Genomic DNA, 20283 nt, shown 5'->3' with positions numbered 1-20283 from the left:
AGAAAAAGTCATATTACAAAAGTAGTTTTTATTTTTTAAGAAAAAGTCATATCGCAAAAGTAGCTTTTTTTTTAGGGGGGGGGGTTCTGCAACAATTCCTATTTTTGCAAGAGTGAAGTCAGATGTCACAATCTTGCAAAAGCAAAGCAAAACATTTTGGTCTTTGTTGTTTGTGTGTTTGTTTTTTAATAGAAAAAGTCATAATTTAGCAAAAGTAAATACATTTTTTATAATCTTGCAAGAATAAAGTCAAACATTTTTTTAGAAAAAGTCATATTGTTGCAAAATAAAAGTAACATTTCGTAAGAATAAGACTAAGAATAAAGTAAAACATTTTTCAGAAAAAGCCATAATGTTACAACCACAGTACTTTAATTTAAAAAAAGAAAAAAAGAAAAGAAAAAGCAAAAGTCATAATCCTGCAAATCAAGAATTGTATTTATTTTTCCATTTCTTAGAAAAAATCATAATCTCCCAAAAGTAAAGCAGAACATTTTTTTTTTTTTTTAGAAAAAAGTCATATTACAATAAAGGGCATTCGGTGTTTTTATATATAAAAAAAGAAAGTCATAACTTAGCAAAAGTAAATAATTTCTTCAATCTTGCATGAATAAAGTAAAACGGTTTTGAGAAAAAGTAATGTTGCAAAAGTAGTTAATTTTTAAATATATACATATATATGTAAATATATTTACATATATATACACACATATGTATGTATATTTATATATATATGTATGTATATATATATGTATATGTATGTATGTGTACATATATATGTATATATACATACATATATATATATACATATGTATATATATTTATATATATATATATATGTATGTATATATATGTATATGTATGTATGTGTATATATTTAAAAATGTATTACTTTTGCAACATGACTTTTTCTCAAAACCGTTTTACTTTATTCTGGCAAGATTGTAAAAATAATTACTTTTGTTAAGTTATGACTTTCTTTTTTATATATAAAAACACCAAATGACCTTTATTGTAATATGACTTTTTCCTAAAAAATGTTCTGCTTTACTTTTGGGAGATTATGATTTTTTATAAGAAATAGAAAAATAAATACAATTCTTGATTTGCAGGATTATGACTTTCGCTTTCTTTTTTTTTTTTTTTTATCAAAGTACCGTGGTTGTAACATTATGGCTTTTTCTGAAAAATGTTTTACTTTATTCTTAGTCTTATTCTTACGAAATATAACTTTAGTTTTGCTAAATTATGACTTTTCTATGAAAAAAAACAAACAAAAAACAAAGACCATTCTTATTTTTCTCAAAATGTTTTGCATTACTTTTGTAAGATTGTGAAATTTGACTTCACTTTTGATTGGATTATCCAGTGCTCGATTATCCAGAACTGTTTCATGAAGGGGTCCCTCAATCATCAGGAGATGATTGAGGGACCCCTCAATCCTCAATCATCAAAAAAAAAAAAAAAAATTCCTGATGATTTAGGAAACCCCTCATGAAACAGTTCTGTAGAGATGAAGTAGTCTTGTGATTTTTCCCACACATACATATTGCGCTCTACCACGGTATCGAGCACTATTCTCTGGATAATCCAATCAAGACGTATATATATATATATATATATATATATATATATATATATATATATATATATATATATATATATACACACACACACATGAGAAGTGGCTCCTGAAAATCTGACAGCGACAAGAACTTATATGTACTTAAAAATTTTTAAAAAGTCGTAACTTTACAAGAAAAAAGTCATACATATGAGAAATTGGTTTAATTTATGTAAAGAAAAAAATCTATACAAGTGTTTGTTTTTTTGTTTGCTTTTTTGTTTTTGTTTTTTTTAGAATTTTTGACACAAACAAGCAACAGCTGCAAAAGAAAACAACCAAGGCACTTTTAAATAAAAATCAAAAAATCATTAAAAAAAAGGTGCCTTCTTTTCTTTTAAGATGAAAGTTGTAATTGTACGAGAAAAATTGATGAATGAGAAGATGGTCTTGCATATCTGGCAGTGACAGACACAAAAGAAAACGACCAAAGCACTTCTTTAATAAATAAAGTCGTAAATTTTACAAAAAAGTAATACATCTATGAGAAGTTGGTTTATTTTGTTGAAAGTAAAAACTTTGTAATTTCACTGAAAATAAAGCAATGGATCTATAACAAGTTTTTGTGTTTTCTTTTTTAAGAAAAAAAGTCCTAAATCTTTGGTTGGTTTATTTTGTGTAAAGTAAAATCTTTGTAATCTAATGGGAAAAAAAGTACAAAATCTTAACAAGTCGGTTTTTTTTGTTTTGTTTTTTTTCTTCAGAAAAAGTAAATAAATCTATGAGAAGTAGGTTTATTTCACTGAAAGAGAAAACGTCGTAATTTTTCTTGAAAAAAAGTCAAAAATCTGTAACAAGTCGGTTTCTTTTTTAGGGGGAAAAAAACTTTTATTTAGGTTTATTTATTTATTAAGTGTTTTTTGGACTTCGACAAGCAACAGCTGCAACAACAAGACAACCAATACACTAAATAAAAATGAAGTTGTAACTTTACAGAATTTTTTAACTTTTATTTCACTTTACTTGAAAAAAGACAGGCAACTACTGCAAAATAAAATGACCAATGCACTTAAAAAATCTTTACAAGAAAAAGTCATACATCTATGAGAAGTTGGTTTATTTTGTTTAAAGAACACTTCCTTTTCTTTTGAGAAAAAAAAATTGTAATTTTCTGAAAACATTGAATGAGAAGTTGGTTCTGCAAATCTGGCAGTGACAGCCACAAAAGAAAACAACTAAAAAATAAAAAAAAGTCAAAATCTTTGAGAAGTTGTTTTATATTGTTTGAAGAAAAACTTTGTAATTTTATGTAAAATAGTCATGGATTTATAACAAGTCCGTTTTTTTCCCTGGATAAAAAGTTCTAAATCTACTCTAATCTAATGTTGGTTCATTTAGTTAGATTTTTTTTTCAATAATTTTACAGGAAAAAAAAAGTTAAAAATATGTAATCTGTAAAATCTGTGTTTAGTTTTTTAGAAAAAAAGTCTTAAATCTATGAGATGTTTGTTTATTTTGTTTATAGAAAAAATTTCGTCATTTTAGAAGGAAAAATCGAAAACAAGTACTTTTTTTAGCAAAAAAAAAGTTGGAAATCTATAAAAAATTGGTTAATAATTCTTTTAAATTAAAAACTGCAATTTTACAAGAAAAAAAGTCATGAATCTATAACGAGACTTTTTAAAAAAATAGTTGAAAAAACGTCACTACTAATACAGGGGAAAAAAACGTAATTCTACGAGAAACATAAGTCATAAATAATAACAAATCGATTCATTTATTTCATAGAAAAAAAGTAATTTTACGAGAAAAGAAATCATGGATCTATGATAAGTAAGTCCTGCAAATTTGACAGCGACAAGAGAACAACGCACAGTAGCATTCCATCAAGCAAGTTCGCGGCTAACGTCCCTCCACAGTGCAATGCTATTTCTACGTCAGCACACAAACAATGTTTTTTTCACGTAGTATTATCACCGGAAGACAAGGACTAGCTATCAAGTATCTGGACAACAGTAGGATTACTACATTTTAACATTGTTGTAGTACATACCTTTAAACGTGAAAATGAAATTAAAAGGAATGTTTTTGGGACGTACCTGCTCCACGGGGAAGCTCCTCAACCGGGCACCCAGCTCTGAGACGCCTGCTTGGTGGCCGTGAAGCCGGCAACGCCGTTCATGTTCGCCAGTGAGTCAAAGTTAAAGTCCAGGCCGTCGGCGTCCATCAGCTCGTTCCTGATGATAGAGTCCATGTCACACTCCAGGCTGCCGTTTAAACATGTCCAGGTCCAGATCTGTGGGGAAGCGGTCCTGGCAGAGCCCCCCGGTGCCGCTCACCGCTCCGTTCAAGAAGATGGAGGTGTCAATCTGCATGGAGGAGGAGGCCGTTGACCCCCACGGGCGAGAGAAGGAGCTGCTGTTTGGCCAGAGAGTTCACTTCGTTGGTCAGATTCAGACCTCTGTTCATGGACCTCACGGCGCTCTGGTTGTGGTTGTTGCTCTGGACCATCTCCCCCTGGCTGCCCTGAAGTCCGCCGCCGGTTCCGAACGTCATGATGGGATCGTTTCGGAGCATGAGGCCGCGGCGCGAGTTCTGGGAAACCACGGCGGCGGCGCTGGCTTGCGACATCAGCGGGTCCGACTGCGTCATCATGACGTCGCTGGGGATGTGGCTGTCCGAGTTGAGGAGGTCTTGCAGCATCACGCTCCCGAAGCGCGAAGTGCCGATGCCGGAGAAGGACGTCTGCTTGTTCTCCTGGATGGTCTGCATGGGCGCCGGACGCAGGGAGGAGCCCGGCGCGTGCGGGCCGAAGATGGAGTTGCTGAAGTTACCGCCGCCGTTGGACGGAGAGTTGGAGGCGGGGGCGGGAGCCGGGGACGGCGAGATCAGCCCGTTGGTTTTGGGTACAAAAGCGAACCCTGAGGAGCCGTTTAAAGGTACTTGTCCCGGAGTGGTTGGCACCAAGTTGATGTTATCCAGCAATTCGTCCATCATGTCATCTGTGATGCCGTCATTCAGGTTCATGGTACCAGCCAGGTCCGCCAGACGAGGCAGCTCCGCGGGGACGGCCTTTCCGTTGGGCACGTTGGCCGCGTTCCCCGGGGACAAAGCCCTGCCGGGGCTGGCGTAGAGCATCGGCGAGAGAGGCGGCTCGTCATCCGGAACCTCGTCCAGCTCCGGGTTGGCTAGGATGGGGGACAGGCGGCCGCTTAGAGTGCTGGCGTTGGAGTTGGTGCGGGAGCGGAAGTCTGTCCAGGCGTCCAGCTCCTCGCTGCTTCGCGAGGTCGGGCTCCCCGGCCATTTGGACAGGCCGGAGGGACTGTCGGCGCCGCCTTCGCCGGCCGCGGCAGCCGCAGCCTGCAGGGCCGCCTTTTTCTTGGCGGCACGGCCACGCGCCGACTTGGTGTATTTGTTGCTGTTGTCCATGGAGACGGCGCGGCGGCGAGGGGCTTTGCCGCCCTTTCCTCCGTCAGGATTGATCATCCACCAGGAAACTCTTGCCTGTGCCCTCGTTCTGGACACGGATGAAACGGCTGTGCAGGGACAGGTTGTGGCGGATGGAGTTCTGCAACACGAAGAGAGGAACGACATTTGAATATTGAAATGTGTGTCAATTTCTTTATTCATTCATAAAGCAGTTTTTCAGGAAGCGACACAAAACCAAAAAATAATTGTAATTTTGACAGAAAAAAGTCGGATCTATGAAGCCTTTTTTTTTTTTTTAAAGAAAAAAAAGTTGTAGTTTTGTGAGAAAAAAAGTCTTGAATCTATAGAAGTCGTACCTGCAAATTTTACAGCAACAATAACATGACAACGGCCGCACCATCAACGCACTTTAAATTCGTTTTTAAAATCCGTAATTTTACGAAAAAAAAGGAACAAATCTTTGAGTAGTCAGTTTCTATTTGTATATTTTTTTTTAAGTTGTAATTTTGCAAAGAAGTGATGAATCTATGTAATGTTTTTTTTTTTTTTTTTTACAAAAAAACGTCACATTTGTGAGAAGTTTGTTCCATTTTTAAGAAAAAAGTAGGAATTTTACAAAAAAAAGTCATGAATCTATGGAATATTTGATTATTTTTTTAGAGAAAAAAAGTCTGAATTTTACGGAAAAATCTATGAGTAGTCAGTTTCTTTTAAGAAAAAAGTTGGAATTTTGCAAAAAATAGAAATATTTTACTTGTAAGAAAAAATAGTTTTACGAAAAAATTCTAAATATATGAGAAGTTTGTTTCATTTTAAGAAAATTGTGTTATTTTTTTTAAAGAAAAAAAATATCTGAATTGTATGAAAAAAAATGGCCAGTCTATGAGAAGTTTAAAAAAAAAAGTCTTAATCTTACGAGAAAAAAAGTCACAATTCTACGAAAAGTTGGTCCACAAATTTGAAAAAAGACCAGCAACAGCGACAAGAAAATGCCGCATCCACAATGCACTTTTTTAATAAAGTACTAAGTTTACGAGAAAAAAGTTATGAATCTATGAGTAGTCAAAAGAATGGTTTATAAATCTAATAGGAGTTGGTTTAATAAAAAAAAAAAGTCTCAAGTTTTTAAAATAAAATAAAAGTCTTTGAGAACCTGTTTTTGTGAAAGAAATATTAATTCTAAGACAAACAAAGTCATGAGTCTATAAGAAGTCGGTCCTGAAATTTGACAGCCGACATGCGACAGTGCACTTTGACAAGAAAAGAAAAGAAGTCAGAATTTTACGAAAAAAAATCATAAATCTATGAAAAGAAGATTTTTAAAAAGAAAAAAGTCGGGATTTTAAGAAAGAAAACTCATAAATATTTGACGAGTAGTTTTTCTGAAAGAAGTCTTCATTTTACAAAACCCATAAATCTATGAAAAGTTGGTCCACAAACTAGACAGTGACAAGAGAATAAATGCGTTGCGACGCACCTTTTGAATAAACAATAAAGCATAAATAAATGTATGAGTAGCCTGTTTCTCCTCCTTTTTTTATTTAATAAACAAATTCATAATTTTACAAAAAAAAAGTTATAAATCTATGACGAGATAGGTGTATGTTTTCAAAAAAAGGTGTAATTTTACACTAAAAAACCTATTACCTACAAAAATCGAATTCTTTCAATCTTTATTTTTTTTAAGGAAAAAAAAGTCGTATTTTTGCAAGAAATAGAAGTCCTAAATCTAAGAGCGACAAGAGAACCGCGTCGTCAACGTACTGTAGCAGTCTTGCCATCGATAGAATGGGAATGACCGCCGCTAATATTGATTAGTGTGTCTTTTTCTTTCAATTTGTTGAATTTAATCACGACCGTTTGGAATAAACTCCTGACGTAAGCAGTTTTTTCGGGAGTTGACACAATAACAAAGCGATAAATCCATTGTGTGCTCAAATTAGACAGCACGTGCAGCAGTTGGAGCTAACGCCTGCATTATTTGCACCGAGAGCAGAAAACAAAGTCACAAAAAGTTTATCTATAAGAAGTTGGTTTCATTTTTAAGAAAAAAAAGTCGTAATTTTACCAGATAAAATGTCAAATCTATGAGTTGTCATTTTGCGAAAAAGGTTATATATCTATGAAATGTAGTTATATTTAAAGAAAAACACATTTTATGAGAAAAAATGTCCAATTTCTAAAAAAAAAAAAAAAAAAAAAAAAAAAAAGAGTCATGAGTCTATAAGAAGTCAGTCCTGCAAATTTGACAGTGACAAAGAACGGCCGCATCTTCAATGCACTTTTAAAAAATAATAAAGTCGTAGTTTTCCAAGAAAAATAATATAGAAAAAAAATTTGTAATGAGTCAATTTGTTATTTTTTTTTTTAACAGAAAACGTCCGAATTTTATGTAAAAAGTCATAAATCTATGAAAAGTTGGTTTATTTGTTTTAAGAAAAAAGTTGTAATTTTTTTTAAAACAGGCATAAATATTTGAGAAGTATTTTTTGGGAAAGAAGTCTTAATGTGACAATACCCAGATATCTATGAAAAGTTGGTCCCACGAACTTCAAGAGAATAAATGCATCGCGACACACTTTTTGAATAAATAATAACGTATTAAATACATTTATTATACAGTTTCTTCTCCTTCTTTTTTCAAAGAAAATTTTGTAAATTTACAATAAAAACAACATGAACCTACAGCAAGTTGGTTTCTTTATTTTTTTTTACAAAAAAAATTCATAATTTTGCAAGAAATAAAAGTCCTACATCTATGACAGGGGTCGGCAACCTTTACCACTCAAGAGCTATTTAGACCCGTTTACAAAATAAAGAAAATAATGGGAGCCACAAGACTCTTGATATTTATAATGAAATAACACTGTAATTTTTTTTTTTCTGCTTTGTGCTATGTATAAACCAGGGGTCTCAGACACGCGGCCCCGCAATTAAATATGAAGATTTCATGTTAGTGTGGCAAGTGAGTTTTATATGACTGCCCCTTGTCCTCTGTGTTTTTTGTTTGATGTTTCCCTCTTACACACATGTAAGAGGGATGTGTACTATGGCTATGAGTTGTTGTTTTGTTCCCTTGGCCTCAGTCTGCACCCCCACTCCAGGGCCCAGGCTAAGACCGATTTTTTAAATTGTATTTTAATCTTCTATTCTACCCCCCCCCCCCCCCCCCACCCCCCGTTTACCTGTATGTCATCTTTTTTGTAAGGGGCGCTGGAAGCCGGCAGACCCGTCAGCGATCCTGTTCTGTCTCCCTGTAATGTTTGTCTGATCTTGAATGGGATTGTGCTGAAAATTGTAATTTTCCTGAAGGAACTCTCCTGACGGAATAGATAAAGTACTATCCATCTATCTATCTATCTATCTATCTATCTATCTATCTATCTATCTATCTATCTATCTATCTATCTATCTATCTATCTATCCTTATTAGCATCACGCATACAATTCCTCCCGATTTGTCCGGGAGACTCGCGGGTTACCGTGTGACTATTCCCTCGGACGTCTGATGGGTAGTATGCAATCAACAGAAATGGGGGCGTGCTACGATGGCACTGTTTTAAGTGCGATCCACAACTTGAACAAACAGCTTACCTGTCAGGTCACATGTTTCATGTGGCTTCTGCAGATGAACATATGCGATTGCAAGGCATTCTTGTTCAACAGGCATACAGGTCACACTGAGGGTGCCAGTTTAAACAACTTTAACACTCTTACTAATATGTGCCACACTGGGAACCCACACCAAACAAGAATGACAAACACATTTCGGGAAAACATCCGCACTGTAACACAACATAAACACAACATGTCAAATAGCCAGAATCCATGCAACCCCGACTCTTCCAGGCTACGTTAAACACCCCGTCAGTTGAGGTGGGCGGGGTATTGGGGGTTAGTGCTAGCGGGGTGTATAATGTAGCCTGGAATGGTCAGGGTTGCATGGGATTCTGGGTATTTGTTATATTGTGTTTATGTTGTGTTACAGTGCTGATGTTTTCCCAAAATGTGTTTGTCATTATTGTTTGGTGTGGGTTCACAGTGTGGCGCATATTAGTAAGAGTGTTAAAGTTGTTTATATCACAACCCTCAGTGTAACCTGTACGGCTGTTGAACAACTATGCCTTGCACTCGCTTGAGGATTGTAACAGAGGTTTCACACAATACGTGACCGGCCGTCACGCACATAGTGTTGTGTAACAGCAGGCACGATTGCATGTATTAGAATATTTTATAGGTGTTGCCATCACGGCCCGCCCTCAATGTTGCTGTCTGAGTGAAATTCGCAGTATGCATACCTCAGACAATTTTAGGGAAAGCCACTGAAGTCAGAAATCTCCCGGTAAATTCGGGAAGGTCAGCAAGTTAACAGCTGAGCCACACCAGAGTGATCAAAGAGCCGCGGGTTGCCGACCCCTGATCTATGAGAACGACAAGAGAACAATCGCGTCGTCAACGCACTGTCGCAGTCTTACGAGCCAGCTAGCGGCTAACGCCCCTCCACAGCACAAATATTGATTTGTGCGTGTTTTTCTTTCAATTTGTTAATTTAATCACGACCGTTCAGAACAAACCCCTGACGTAAGCAGTTTTTTCAGGAGTTGACACAAAACAAAGCGGTAAATCCATTGTGTGCTCAAATTAGAGAGCACGTGCAGCAGTTGGAGCTAACGCCCGCATTGTTTGCACCGAGAGCAGAAAAGTGATCTATAATCAAGCTTCTGCTGAATTATGAATGCCGCGCACAAAGAGGCCCTTTGTTGCGCAAGGGCCGTCTCTAGTGAGGGATCATGTGCGCTCCACACTGCGTATTGATCAGTTCTCCGCTCCTTTTCTGCTGGAAACCCCAGCGGCTTATGGCGGGGATTGAACGCACATGACCGGCCATGTCACTGAGCCAGACTTGTTGTTGCTTTTTTATGAGGTAATAAGACCACATGCTGGCTGCAATTACTCTACAACTCTATTGTTGTTGTTGAGATGTAACACAGCAAATAGTTGACTGCAACTTACTTGGAAATTCTACAATCTGTGTGTGGCTTTATTTTAGACAGACTTACTGCGGCAAGAGCAGTTGAGTTCAGTAATTCAATGTAATTCTTTCAATTAGAGATGTCCGATAATGGCTTTTTTGCCGATAACCGATATTGTCCAACACTTAATTACCGATTTCGATTACAACCGATACCGATACATACAGTCGTGGAATTAACACATTATTATGCCTAATTTTGTCGTGATGCTCCGCTGGATGCATTAAACAATGTAACAAGGTTTTCCAAAATAAATCAACTCAAGTTATGGAAAAAAATGCCAACATGGCACTGCCATATTTATTATTGAAGTCACTAAGTGCATTATTTTTTTTAACATGCCTCAAAACAGCAGCTTGGAATTTGGGACATGCTCTCCCTGAGAGAGCATGAGAGGGTTGAGGCGGGCGGGGGGTGTATATTGTAGCGTCCCTGAAGAGTTAGTGCTGCAAGGGATTCTGGGTATTTGTTCTGTTGTGTTATGGTGGGATGTTCTCCCGAAATGTGTTTGTCATTCTTGTTTGGTGTGGGTTCACAGTGTGGCGCATATTTGTAACAGTGTTAAAGTGGTTTATACGGCCACCCTCAGTGTGACCTGTATGGCTGTTGGGCAAAAATGAGTGCATTCACTTGTGTGTGTGAAAAGTCGTAGAAATTATGCAAATGGGAAGTGCCTTTAAGGTTTATTGGCGCTCTGTACTTCTCCCTACGTCCGTGTACCACTCTTTGATTGATTGATTGATTGATACTTTTATTAGTAGATTGCACAGTTCAGTACATATTCCGCACAATTGACCACTAAATGGTAACACCCGAATAAGTTTTTCAACTTGTTTAAGTCGGGGTCCACGTTAATCAATTCATGGTATACAGCGGTGTTTTAAAAAAAAGTCAGAAATTTTACTTTTTGAAACCGATACCGATAATTTCGGATATTACATTTTAAAGCATTTATCGTCCGATAATATCGACAGTCCGATATCATCAGACATCTCTACTTTAAGTAAAGGAAAAATGGCTCAAATGGCCCCAAGAACCAGTGCAAGATTTGTGTGAAGGCCGCATCAGGTTTAGACACAAAGCAAGACAGTGGGACTGAATACAAAAACGTTCACGTTATTGTGTGATTATGGTTTTCTACACCAAAAATCATCTATTTTTTTTCAACTTCTTCTTCTCCAGATTTTGGCACGATATACCTTCCACATTTCACTTCAATCTGTTCAGCCTATTCGGGACTCACAGGCTTTCCATTGATAAATTCCAAAAATTCCCATATTTCCCACAATTCTAAGTTTTCCGGGATATTTTTCCCATTCATAATGAATCGGGCATTTTCCATACTTTCACCATTTCCATATTTTTCAACTGTTCCACTTTCAACATATTCAACCATTTTGGAATTCAACCTTCCCTTTTTCCAAGTTAAAAAAAAATTCCAAGATTTCCCTGAATTCCTTGTTTTTCAAAGCCCAATTTCCACCCTTTTTTCTGGCGAGTACTCCTCCCACATTTTTCAACCCACTGCAACCGTTCTACCGTCCAAACATTCCTCTTAATCAGGAGAAAAAACAAAGTTGTTCTTTGAACTGGAAAAATTCCCGGTTTTCCCGAAATTCCAGGAATTCCTTAAAACCATTTCTCAATTCAAAATGTTACTACTTCAACATTTCTCGACTGTTTTGAAAAAAAATCCAAACACCACCCATTTCGCCTCATTCAGAACATTTAAGTTTTTTACCATTTTCTAATAAATTCCCTCTTTTCCTGAAATTCCCAATTTTTAATCAATGGGACATTCTTCAAAGTTCCACAAATCCTACATTTTTCAGCTGATTCAAACCGTTCCAACTTCAAAATATTCAGCCTGTTCAGAAATTTTGAGCTCTACTTCAACAATTCTAAAAAGATATCTGTTATTTCCCATAATTTCTCCCTTTTTTACTCATTTTCCCCATTCAAAATGATTTGGCCATTTTTCAAATGTCCACATTCTTTAACCGATTAAAACCATTCCACGTTCAACACATTCAACTCACCCTGTGCATTGAAACTACAATTTTTCCGCATTCAACATATTTCCAGGAATTCCCGTTTTTTGGTAACCTATTTCCAGTCTTAATTTTGAGTACTCCTTTCACATTTGTCAACGCATCTCAACCATTCCACCGTCGAGACATTCCTCTTAATCAAGACAAAAAACAAAGTTGTTTTTCAAACTGAAAAAAATCCTGGTTTTCCTGAAATTCCAGGAATTCCGTAACACTATTTCTCAATTCAACATGTTACTACTTCAACAATTCTCGACCGATTTGAACAATTTCAACATCAAACATTTCAACTCATTCAGACCATTCAAGTTTTTTACCGTTTTCAAAATAATTTCTGCTTTTCCCGAAACACTACAGGAAAAAAGAAATGGCAATTAGAAAATACATTTTAAATGTCAGGAAAAAAAACAAAACAAGACAAAAATTCTAATAGAACCAGAAATATAGAAAAGTTATGAGAGGAATCTTGTAAAATTAGACGAAAAAGTTATAATATTGTCATAATAAAGTCAAAATAAATGTAATATGCAAAACAAGATAAATCTTTTTTTTTTTTAGACTTTTACAATTCATATCTGTTTTGCTTTATTTTTTGTAATAATACAACTCTTTACATCTAACATTACATTTTATCATTATTATATGCATACACACACATATTATATATATATATATATACATATAAATATATATATATAAACATATATATATACATATATGTATAAATACATATATATACATATATATATATATATATAAATACATATATATATATATATATATATATATATATACATATACATATACATACATGTGTATATATATATATATACATATACATACATGTATATATATATATACATATACATATATATACATATACATATACATATATATATACATATACATATATATATACATGTATATATATATACATATATATATATACATGTATATATATATATATATATATATATATATATATATATATATATACATATACATGTATATATATATACATATACATATACATATACTGTATATATACATATACATATATATATACATATACATATACATATATACATATATATATATATACATATACATATATATATACATATACATATATATACATATACATATATATACATATACATATACATATATATATACATATACATACATATACATATACATATATATATACATATACATATATATATATATATATATATATATATATATATATATATATATATATATATATATATATATATATATATAAATATATATATTGTCCATTTATTATAACTCCGCATGTATTGTAGTGAAATCACTTTGTTTTTTTTAAATATTGCAACCTATTCTCGGATTTAACTACTTTGTAAAAAATTACAAAAAATAAAAATAAAAACCATATATATATATTTTTTTTTAAACAGTGCTGGGTAGTAAAAAAATATAAGTTGAGTGGTTTGTACTAAAAATTAGTATTCCTGCGACAAGAAGGCTGTTTTTTAAAATGAGAATGTACTGTAACTCAACTGTAGTTAGCATGTAAAAGCAGCCAAGTTGCTCCGAAACAACACTTCTACATTTTAAGCGTTTATGTGCACTTTGTGGAACAAAATGAAACAGATATTTTTGAGAAGGGAAATGAAAAGGTTATGTACATTTCACACCATTTTGAAGAAATGAATGAAGAATGCATGTAGAAAGAGTGCATTTTTGACAACTACCTTCTGCAGAATGTCCTGCTCTTGTCTCCTTGTGCTACAAGCTGCTGAAGGTCTTTGTGAAATTCACTATTTTTGCCTACCCCCCCTTTCCTCCACAAACACATAACTCTTACTGGACCTGAGGGATTGTGAGGCCATGCTAATTCCTCCCCTTTTAAAAAGGACCCTGCAGCTTTTCAAAACATCTTCAGTGTTTTCCTCCGACATATGCATATTTTAACTCCGTAAAAACGCCACCGCCCTCCACGGGGTTCAAACGGGCAAAAGTTAAAATAATATACATATTTTGCGGGAATCGCAACATTGTTTTCCACAAAGCTTTTCCCGTATTTCCTGGGGTTTGGTTTGGATTGGCAGTACTCTTAGTTAAAGGAACAAGAGTGGAGTTAAATTACCTTTCTATGAATGCAGGGTGTGGGGAGACAACTTTTTTCTTTTACCCTCAGTGGCTTTGTGCGTTTGAACAGTGTGTGCATATACGTATTGCTGTGTTTAATGCGGTCAAGTGGAAACTGTTGTTCACAGTGTTTTGGGAAGTTTTCTTCCTAGAATGCAGTCTGATGCAAATCCATAAAAGAATTGGGTTTGGTGAGATATATGTGTGTGTGTGTGTGTGTGTGTGTGTACTGTACGCCCTGCGCAATGAGGTAAAATGAGATACCGGGGAGACTTGGTGTTTATCTTCTGGCAGTATCTCTTGAGGCATGACATAATGTTGCCTTATTATCACACGCACACACACACACACCCACCCACACACACGCACACACCCGTCCTTATATAAAAGCACGACAAAAGACAAGAGTTCGAGCTCGAGTCTATTTGAGGCATTGGGTTGTGGACTGTTGATGACACTATCTCATTTTTGGCCATGCCGCATGTGCACGAAAGTATTTAATTATTTTACTTTTTTTTTTTTTAGAGTCACAAGCAAAACAAAGTCACCTGTGAGATAAGGTGGGACTGGGATACATGCCAGTGTTTCCCAAACTTGCATTTACTTGTGGCGGGCCACCACTAGAACATTTGGGGCTGCCAAAGGTAAAAAAAAAAAAAAAGTGACTAAAAGTAATAATAAAAATAACAATAATAATAAAATGTATATATATTAATATATTCACATAAAAAATAAAAAAATATATACAGTATACATTACATATAAATAAATATATATACATACATATACATAAAATATTTAAATTTACATAAATAATATACATACATACACATACATAAATATAAATATACATGCACACCCACACATACATATATACACACATATATATATACACACACAAATGTATATATATATATATATATATATATATATATATACACATCGATTCCACCTTCTGCCGTCCATTGTGTCCTTGCATCAGTGTGCGAATTGGTGAATGTGGAAATAGTGTCAAAGCCCTTTGAATACCTCGAAAGTAGAAAAGCGCTATACAAGTTTACCATATAAATATATGGTAAATGGGTTATTCTTATACCTTTTAACCACGACTGATCAGGAGCTAGGGTAAAGTGTTTTGCTCAAGGACACAACAGACGTGACTAGGGATGGCAGAAGCCGGGAATCGAACCAGCAACTCTCAGAATGTTGCCACGTCCACTCTACAACCAAGAAACGCTATCCACACACACACACACACACACACACATATATATATATATATATATATATATATATATATATATATATATATATATATATATATAGATATATATATATATATATATATATATATATATATATATATATATATATATATATATACATATATATATTCCCACATACACACAAATATATATATAAATATATATACAGACACACATCCATGTATATATGTGTGTGTATGTATGTATATACATGTATATATGTGTATATATGTATATACAGAGTTTGCATGTTCTCCCCGTGAATGCGTGGGTTCCCTCCGGGTACTCCGGCTTCCTCCCACTTCCAAAAACATGCACCTGGGGATAGGTTGATTGGCAACACTAAATTGGCCCTAGTGTGTGAATGTGACCGTGAATGTTGTCTGTCTATCTGTGTTGGCCCTGCGATGAGGTGGCGACTTGTCCAGGTTGTACCCCGCCTTCCGCCCGATTGTAGCTGAGATAGGCGCCAGTGCCCCCCGCGACCCCGAAAGGGAATAAGCGGTAGAAAAAGGATGGATGGATGTATATACAGTATGTGTATATACAATCAAATAGTGATGTAATGATGTAAGAAGTAAAAATATCGCTCATTGAATCCCCCCCCCCCCAAAAGTACTAGGAACTTAAACTAATTCGCCTTTTTTTTTTTTTTACAAATTTAATTTTTCACATTACTTTTCATTTGAAAAGATCTATACATCTACATCTGATAGCAGAAATGAATACAAGCGAATCTTGGAGTCTGAGCCTCTATTTTTATGGTGGAACCTTGCAAGCCTGAGTATGAGTAGCTTATAGTTTTTGCGCAATATACACAGAGTGTGTGTTACTGAACTGCTGCTCCTCTGGGCTATTTCCCAAAGCGCATTAATAAAAAGAGCTCAGTGAGACAGAAGCTCTGATTCATGACTACACAACCACTCCAGCTAAATAACACACACACACACACACACACACACACACACACACACACACACACACACACACACACACACACACACGCACACACACACAAACGTCTTGTATTTGTTACCTTCTTGAGACCTCTGAAAAATGCCTACCTCTTTAGGACCACCCTTTCTAGACATACAAAAATGTGTATTTACAACATTAATAATATATACATACAATGCAAATATAAAAAAGATTGTTGGGAAAAATGAGCTGGAATTTTTACAAGAAAAAGGTCCCAATTGCACAAGAAAAACTTAGAATTTTGGCAGTATTATAATAAAAGTTGTAATTTTACTGAACACAAGTCAAACAAGAAAAATTTTACATTTGTGCAATATTATGATAAACGTAATTTTACTCAATAACAGTCGCAATTTCACAAGAAAAGCTAAACATTTGAGCAATTTTATGAAAAGAGTCATAATTTTACTCGACAAAAGTCACAATCTTGTAACAAAACTTTAAAATTTTGGCAATAATATAATAATAATCGGAATTGTACTTCGCAAAATTATGCGAAAGTCATCATTTTACTCAAAAAATGTCACTATTTTACAAGAACAACAGAAAATTTGGCAATATTGTGATAAAAGTCCGAATTTTACATGACAAATGTCACCATTTTGCATTAACAAGTAATAATTTTACATAAAGTAATAATTTTACGTGAAAATATTTCAATATTACAGAAACGGAAAAAATGTGAGAAAATATATCAAGAAGAAAAAAAATTGCACCTTGTGAGAAAAAGACTGCTTTTATTTAATTACTTTTTTGGGGGGATTTTTTGTTTGTAATTGATATCCATCCATCCATCCATTTCTACCGCTTATTCCCTTTCGGGGTCGCGGGGGGCGCTGGCGCCTATCTCAGCTACAATCGGGCGGAAGGCAGGGTACACCCTGGACAAGTCGCCACCTCATCGCAGTGTAATTGATATTTAATCTTCAATTTACTCCAAGTTATTACAGTATGTCTCTATATACATAATCATTTATTCTTTTAATGAATGTTGGCCAAAGGGGGCGCATTTCAATTTCTTACACACACTTGTTATTTCATATGTTAACCAGAGGGGGAGCACTTTTAAAACCGATGAACAGTCAATTTGAAAAATCCTTCCTTTTTGGGACCACCCTCATTTTGACAGATTTCACCACCAGGGGTGCAAATGAGATCACTATTTTTGTTTTTTGTAATGTGCTTAAAGTCGATGACAAACAAGTCACGGACCACAGATGGCCCCTGTGCTGCACTTTGGGCAACCCAGCTGTAGAAGCTAACTGTTAATGGCCACCATAGTCTTAGTACCGTAGTGTACTTGTACTTGAGGGGAGGAGGGTTGCCCACATATGTGGTCCTCTCCAAGGTTCTCATAGTCCTCATTGTCACTGACGTCCCACTGGGTCATTATTGTCACCGACGTCCCACTGGGTGTGAGTTTTCCTTGCCCTTATGTGGATCTACCGAAGATGTCGTAGTGGTTTGTGTTGTGGTTTGTGCAGCCCTTTGAGACACTAGTGATTTAGGGCTATATAAACGAACATTGATTGATTAATTGATACTTTTCCTTGTTGATGTCTCAAGATGGCTAGAAATACACACACACACACACACACACACACACACACACACACACACACACACACACACACACACACACACACACACACACACACACACACACACACACACACACACACACACACACACACACACACACACACACAAGCAACCAACCTTACATGGCCTACCGACACTATTGCCTAGTCAGGGGTTTTAAATATACCTCTATTTTATTCCCTACCACACAAATCAGCTTTTTTCTAGTTTATTTTGTACATTTTTGTCGATGCAGTCATTTATCTTAAGGAGTGTTTTCTCCCTCTGACGAATTGTGTGCTATCTGAGCGCCATTGTTCGAGGCACACTTGTTGGTCAATTATGTCATTCCTGAGGCCGGTCAGTCAGGTTCACAAGTGCTGTCATTTTCAAGCATGCTGTAGTTAAACCTGCTTGAGGGAAACATGTACCGTGTTTGCAGTACAAAGATACCTGACTTGTTCTTCGTACTCTGTTTCTAAAGCTCAGACTAAAACCCAATTGTACAAAATCGGAAGGAATTTTCCCCCGTAAGACGTAATTAATCCGTTAAAAACACCCAAGTTTGATAGACATTAACTATATATTTACTAACTAGTTACTTTATGTGGTTAATCACAAAATAATAACCGCATTAAGTGTAGATAGAACATGTTGAAAGAGAAAGTAAACAGATATCAATGAACAAAGAAATTAATAATTCATTTTCTACCTCTTGTCCTTAATAATTTTGACACAATAATAGAATGAAAAATGACACAATACAGTGGGGCAAAAGAGTATTTAGTCAGCCACCGATTGTGCAGGTTCTCTTACTTAAAATGATGACATAGGTCTGTTATTTTCATCATAGGTACACTTCAACTGTGAGAGACAGAATGTGAAAAAGAACAAAATCCAGGAATTTATATTGGAGGAATTTTAAATAATTTATTTGTAAATTATGGTGGAAAATAAGTATTTGGTCAACCATTCAAAGCTGTCACTGATGGAAGGAGGTTTTGGCTCAAAATCTCACGATACATGGCCCCATTCATTCTTTCCTTAACACGGATCAATCGTCCTGTCCCCTTAGCAGAAAAACAGCCCCAAAGCATGATGTTTCCACCCCCATGCTTCACAGTAGGTATGGTGTTCTTGGGATGCAACTCAGTATTCTTCTTCCTCCAAACACGACAAGTTGAGTTTTTACCAAAAAGTTCTATTTTGGTTTCATCTGACCACATGACATTCTCCCAATCATCTGCTGTATCATCCATGTATCCATTTTGGTATAAACTCAACACGTCGTGTTTGGAGGAAGAAGAATACTGAGTTGAATCCCAAGAACACCATACCTACTGTGAAGCATGGGGGTGGAAACATCATGCTTTGGGGTTGTTTTTCTGCTAAGGGGACAGGACGATTGATCCGTGTTAAGGAAAGAATGAATGGGGCCATGTATCTTGAGTTTTTGAGCCAAAACCTCCTTCCATCAGTGAGAGCTTTGAATGGTTGACCAAATAATTATTTTCCACCATAATTTACAAATACATTCTTTAAAATTCCTACAATGTGAATTCCTGGATTTTTTTTTCACATTCTGCCTCTCACAGTTGAAGTGTACCTATGATGAAAATTACAGCTCTGTCATCATTTTAAGTGGGAGAACTTGCACAATCGGTGGCTGACTAAATACCTTTTTGCCCCACTGTATGTGCACAGCAACTGCACAGTGAAAAGCGGAGAAACAGACACCCTATTGTCCATTTAACGACATGTGGGAACAATTAATCACTGTCAGTGCTCACGCTAAATTCCCTTCACTTTGTCATTTTTTTTTTTTTTTTTTTGAAGATGCGTAGGTGGCAAATCACATTGGCGTCGGTCTCGCATGTGAAGAGTGTTGTCTCCGTGAAGAAAGCATTACATCAGCTCCTATTTCTCGCTGCACAGCCTCGTAAATGGATCATAATGAAGGCTTGCTCCGATTGGCTGAGGAGGCTTTGACAGTCATTTCTAATTGGATGTAGCTGTGCAAGCTCCGGCGGTGCTGATTGGCCGAGTGAAATTGGATTTTCTAGCCAGGCGCTAGCAGGGGGATAAAAAAAAAAAAGGGAGGGTCTGTAGACGGTGTTGCGAGTGGATTTCATCAGCCAGCAACAGCGACATATCTCAACTTGGATGGGAGCACCAAAAGTGGTAGAACATGTTGGCTTAGGAGGAAGTTCTGCTCTGATCGGACCTTCGCTGACCTGGGTCTC

General features: G+C 35.7%; 1 protein-coding gene across 1 annotated transcript in view; it reads right to left on the bottom strand.

Moving 5' to 3' along the window:
• The window catches only part of foxo3b (forkhead box O3b), a 132157-nt gene that overhangs the window by 8652 nt on the left and 103222 nt on the right, over nt 1–20283 (bottom strand). The window contains 4 exon segments of the mRNA XM_061885949.1: nt 3664–3839; nt 3841–3948; nt 3950–5059; nt 5061–5132. Coding sequence (XP_061741933.1) covers nt 3684–3839; nt 3841–3948; nt 3950–5059; nt 5061–5132 — 1446 coding nt within the window. The 3' untranslated portion in view covers nt 3664–3683.

This window comes from Nerophis ophidion, linkage group LG24 (assembly GCF_033978795.1).
Source record: "Nerophis ophidion isolate RoL-2023_Sa linkage group LG24, RoL_Noph_v1.0, whole genome shotgun sequence".
Taxonomy (NCBI): Eukaryota; Metazoa; Chordata; class Actinopteri; order Syngnathiformes; family Syngnathidae; genus Nerophis; species Nerophis ophidion.
This window is presented reverse-complemented; position numbering and strand designations above follow the sequence as displayed.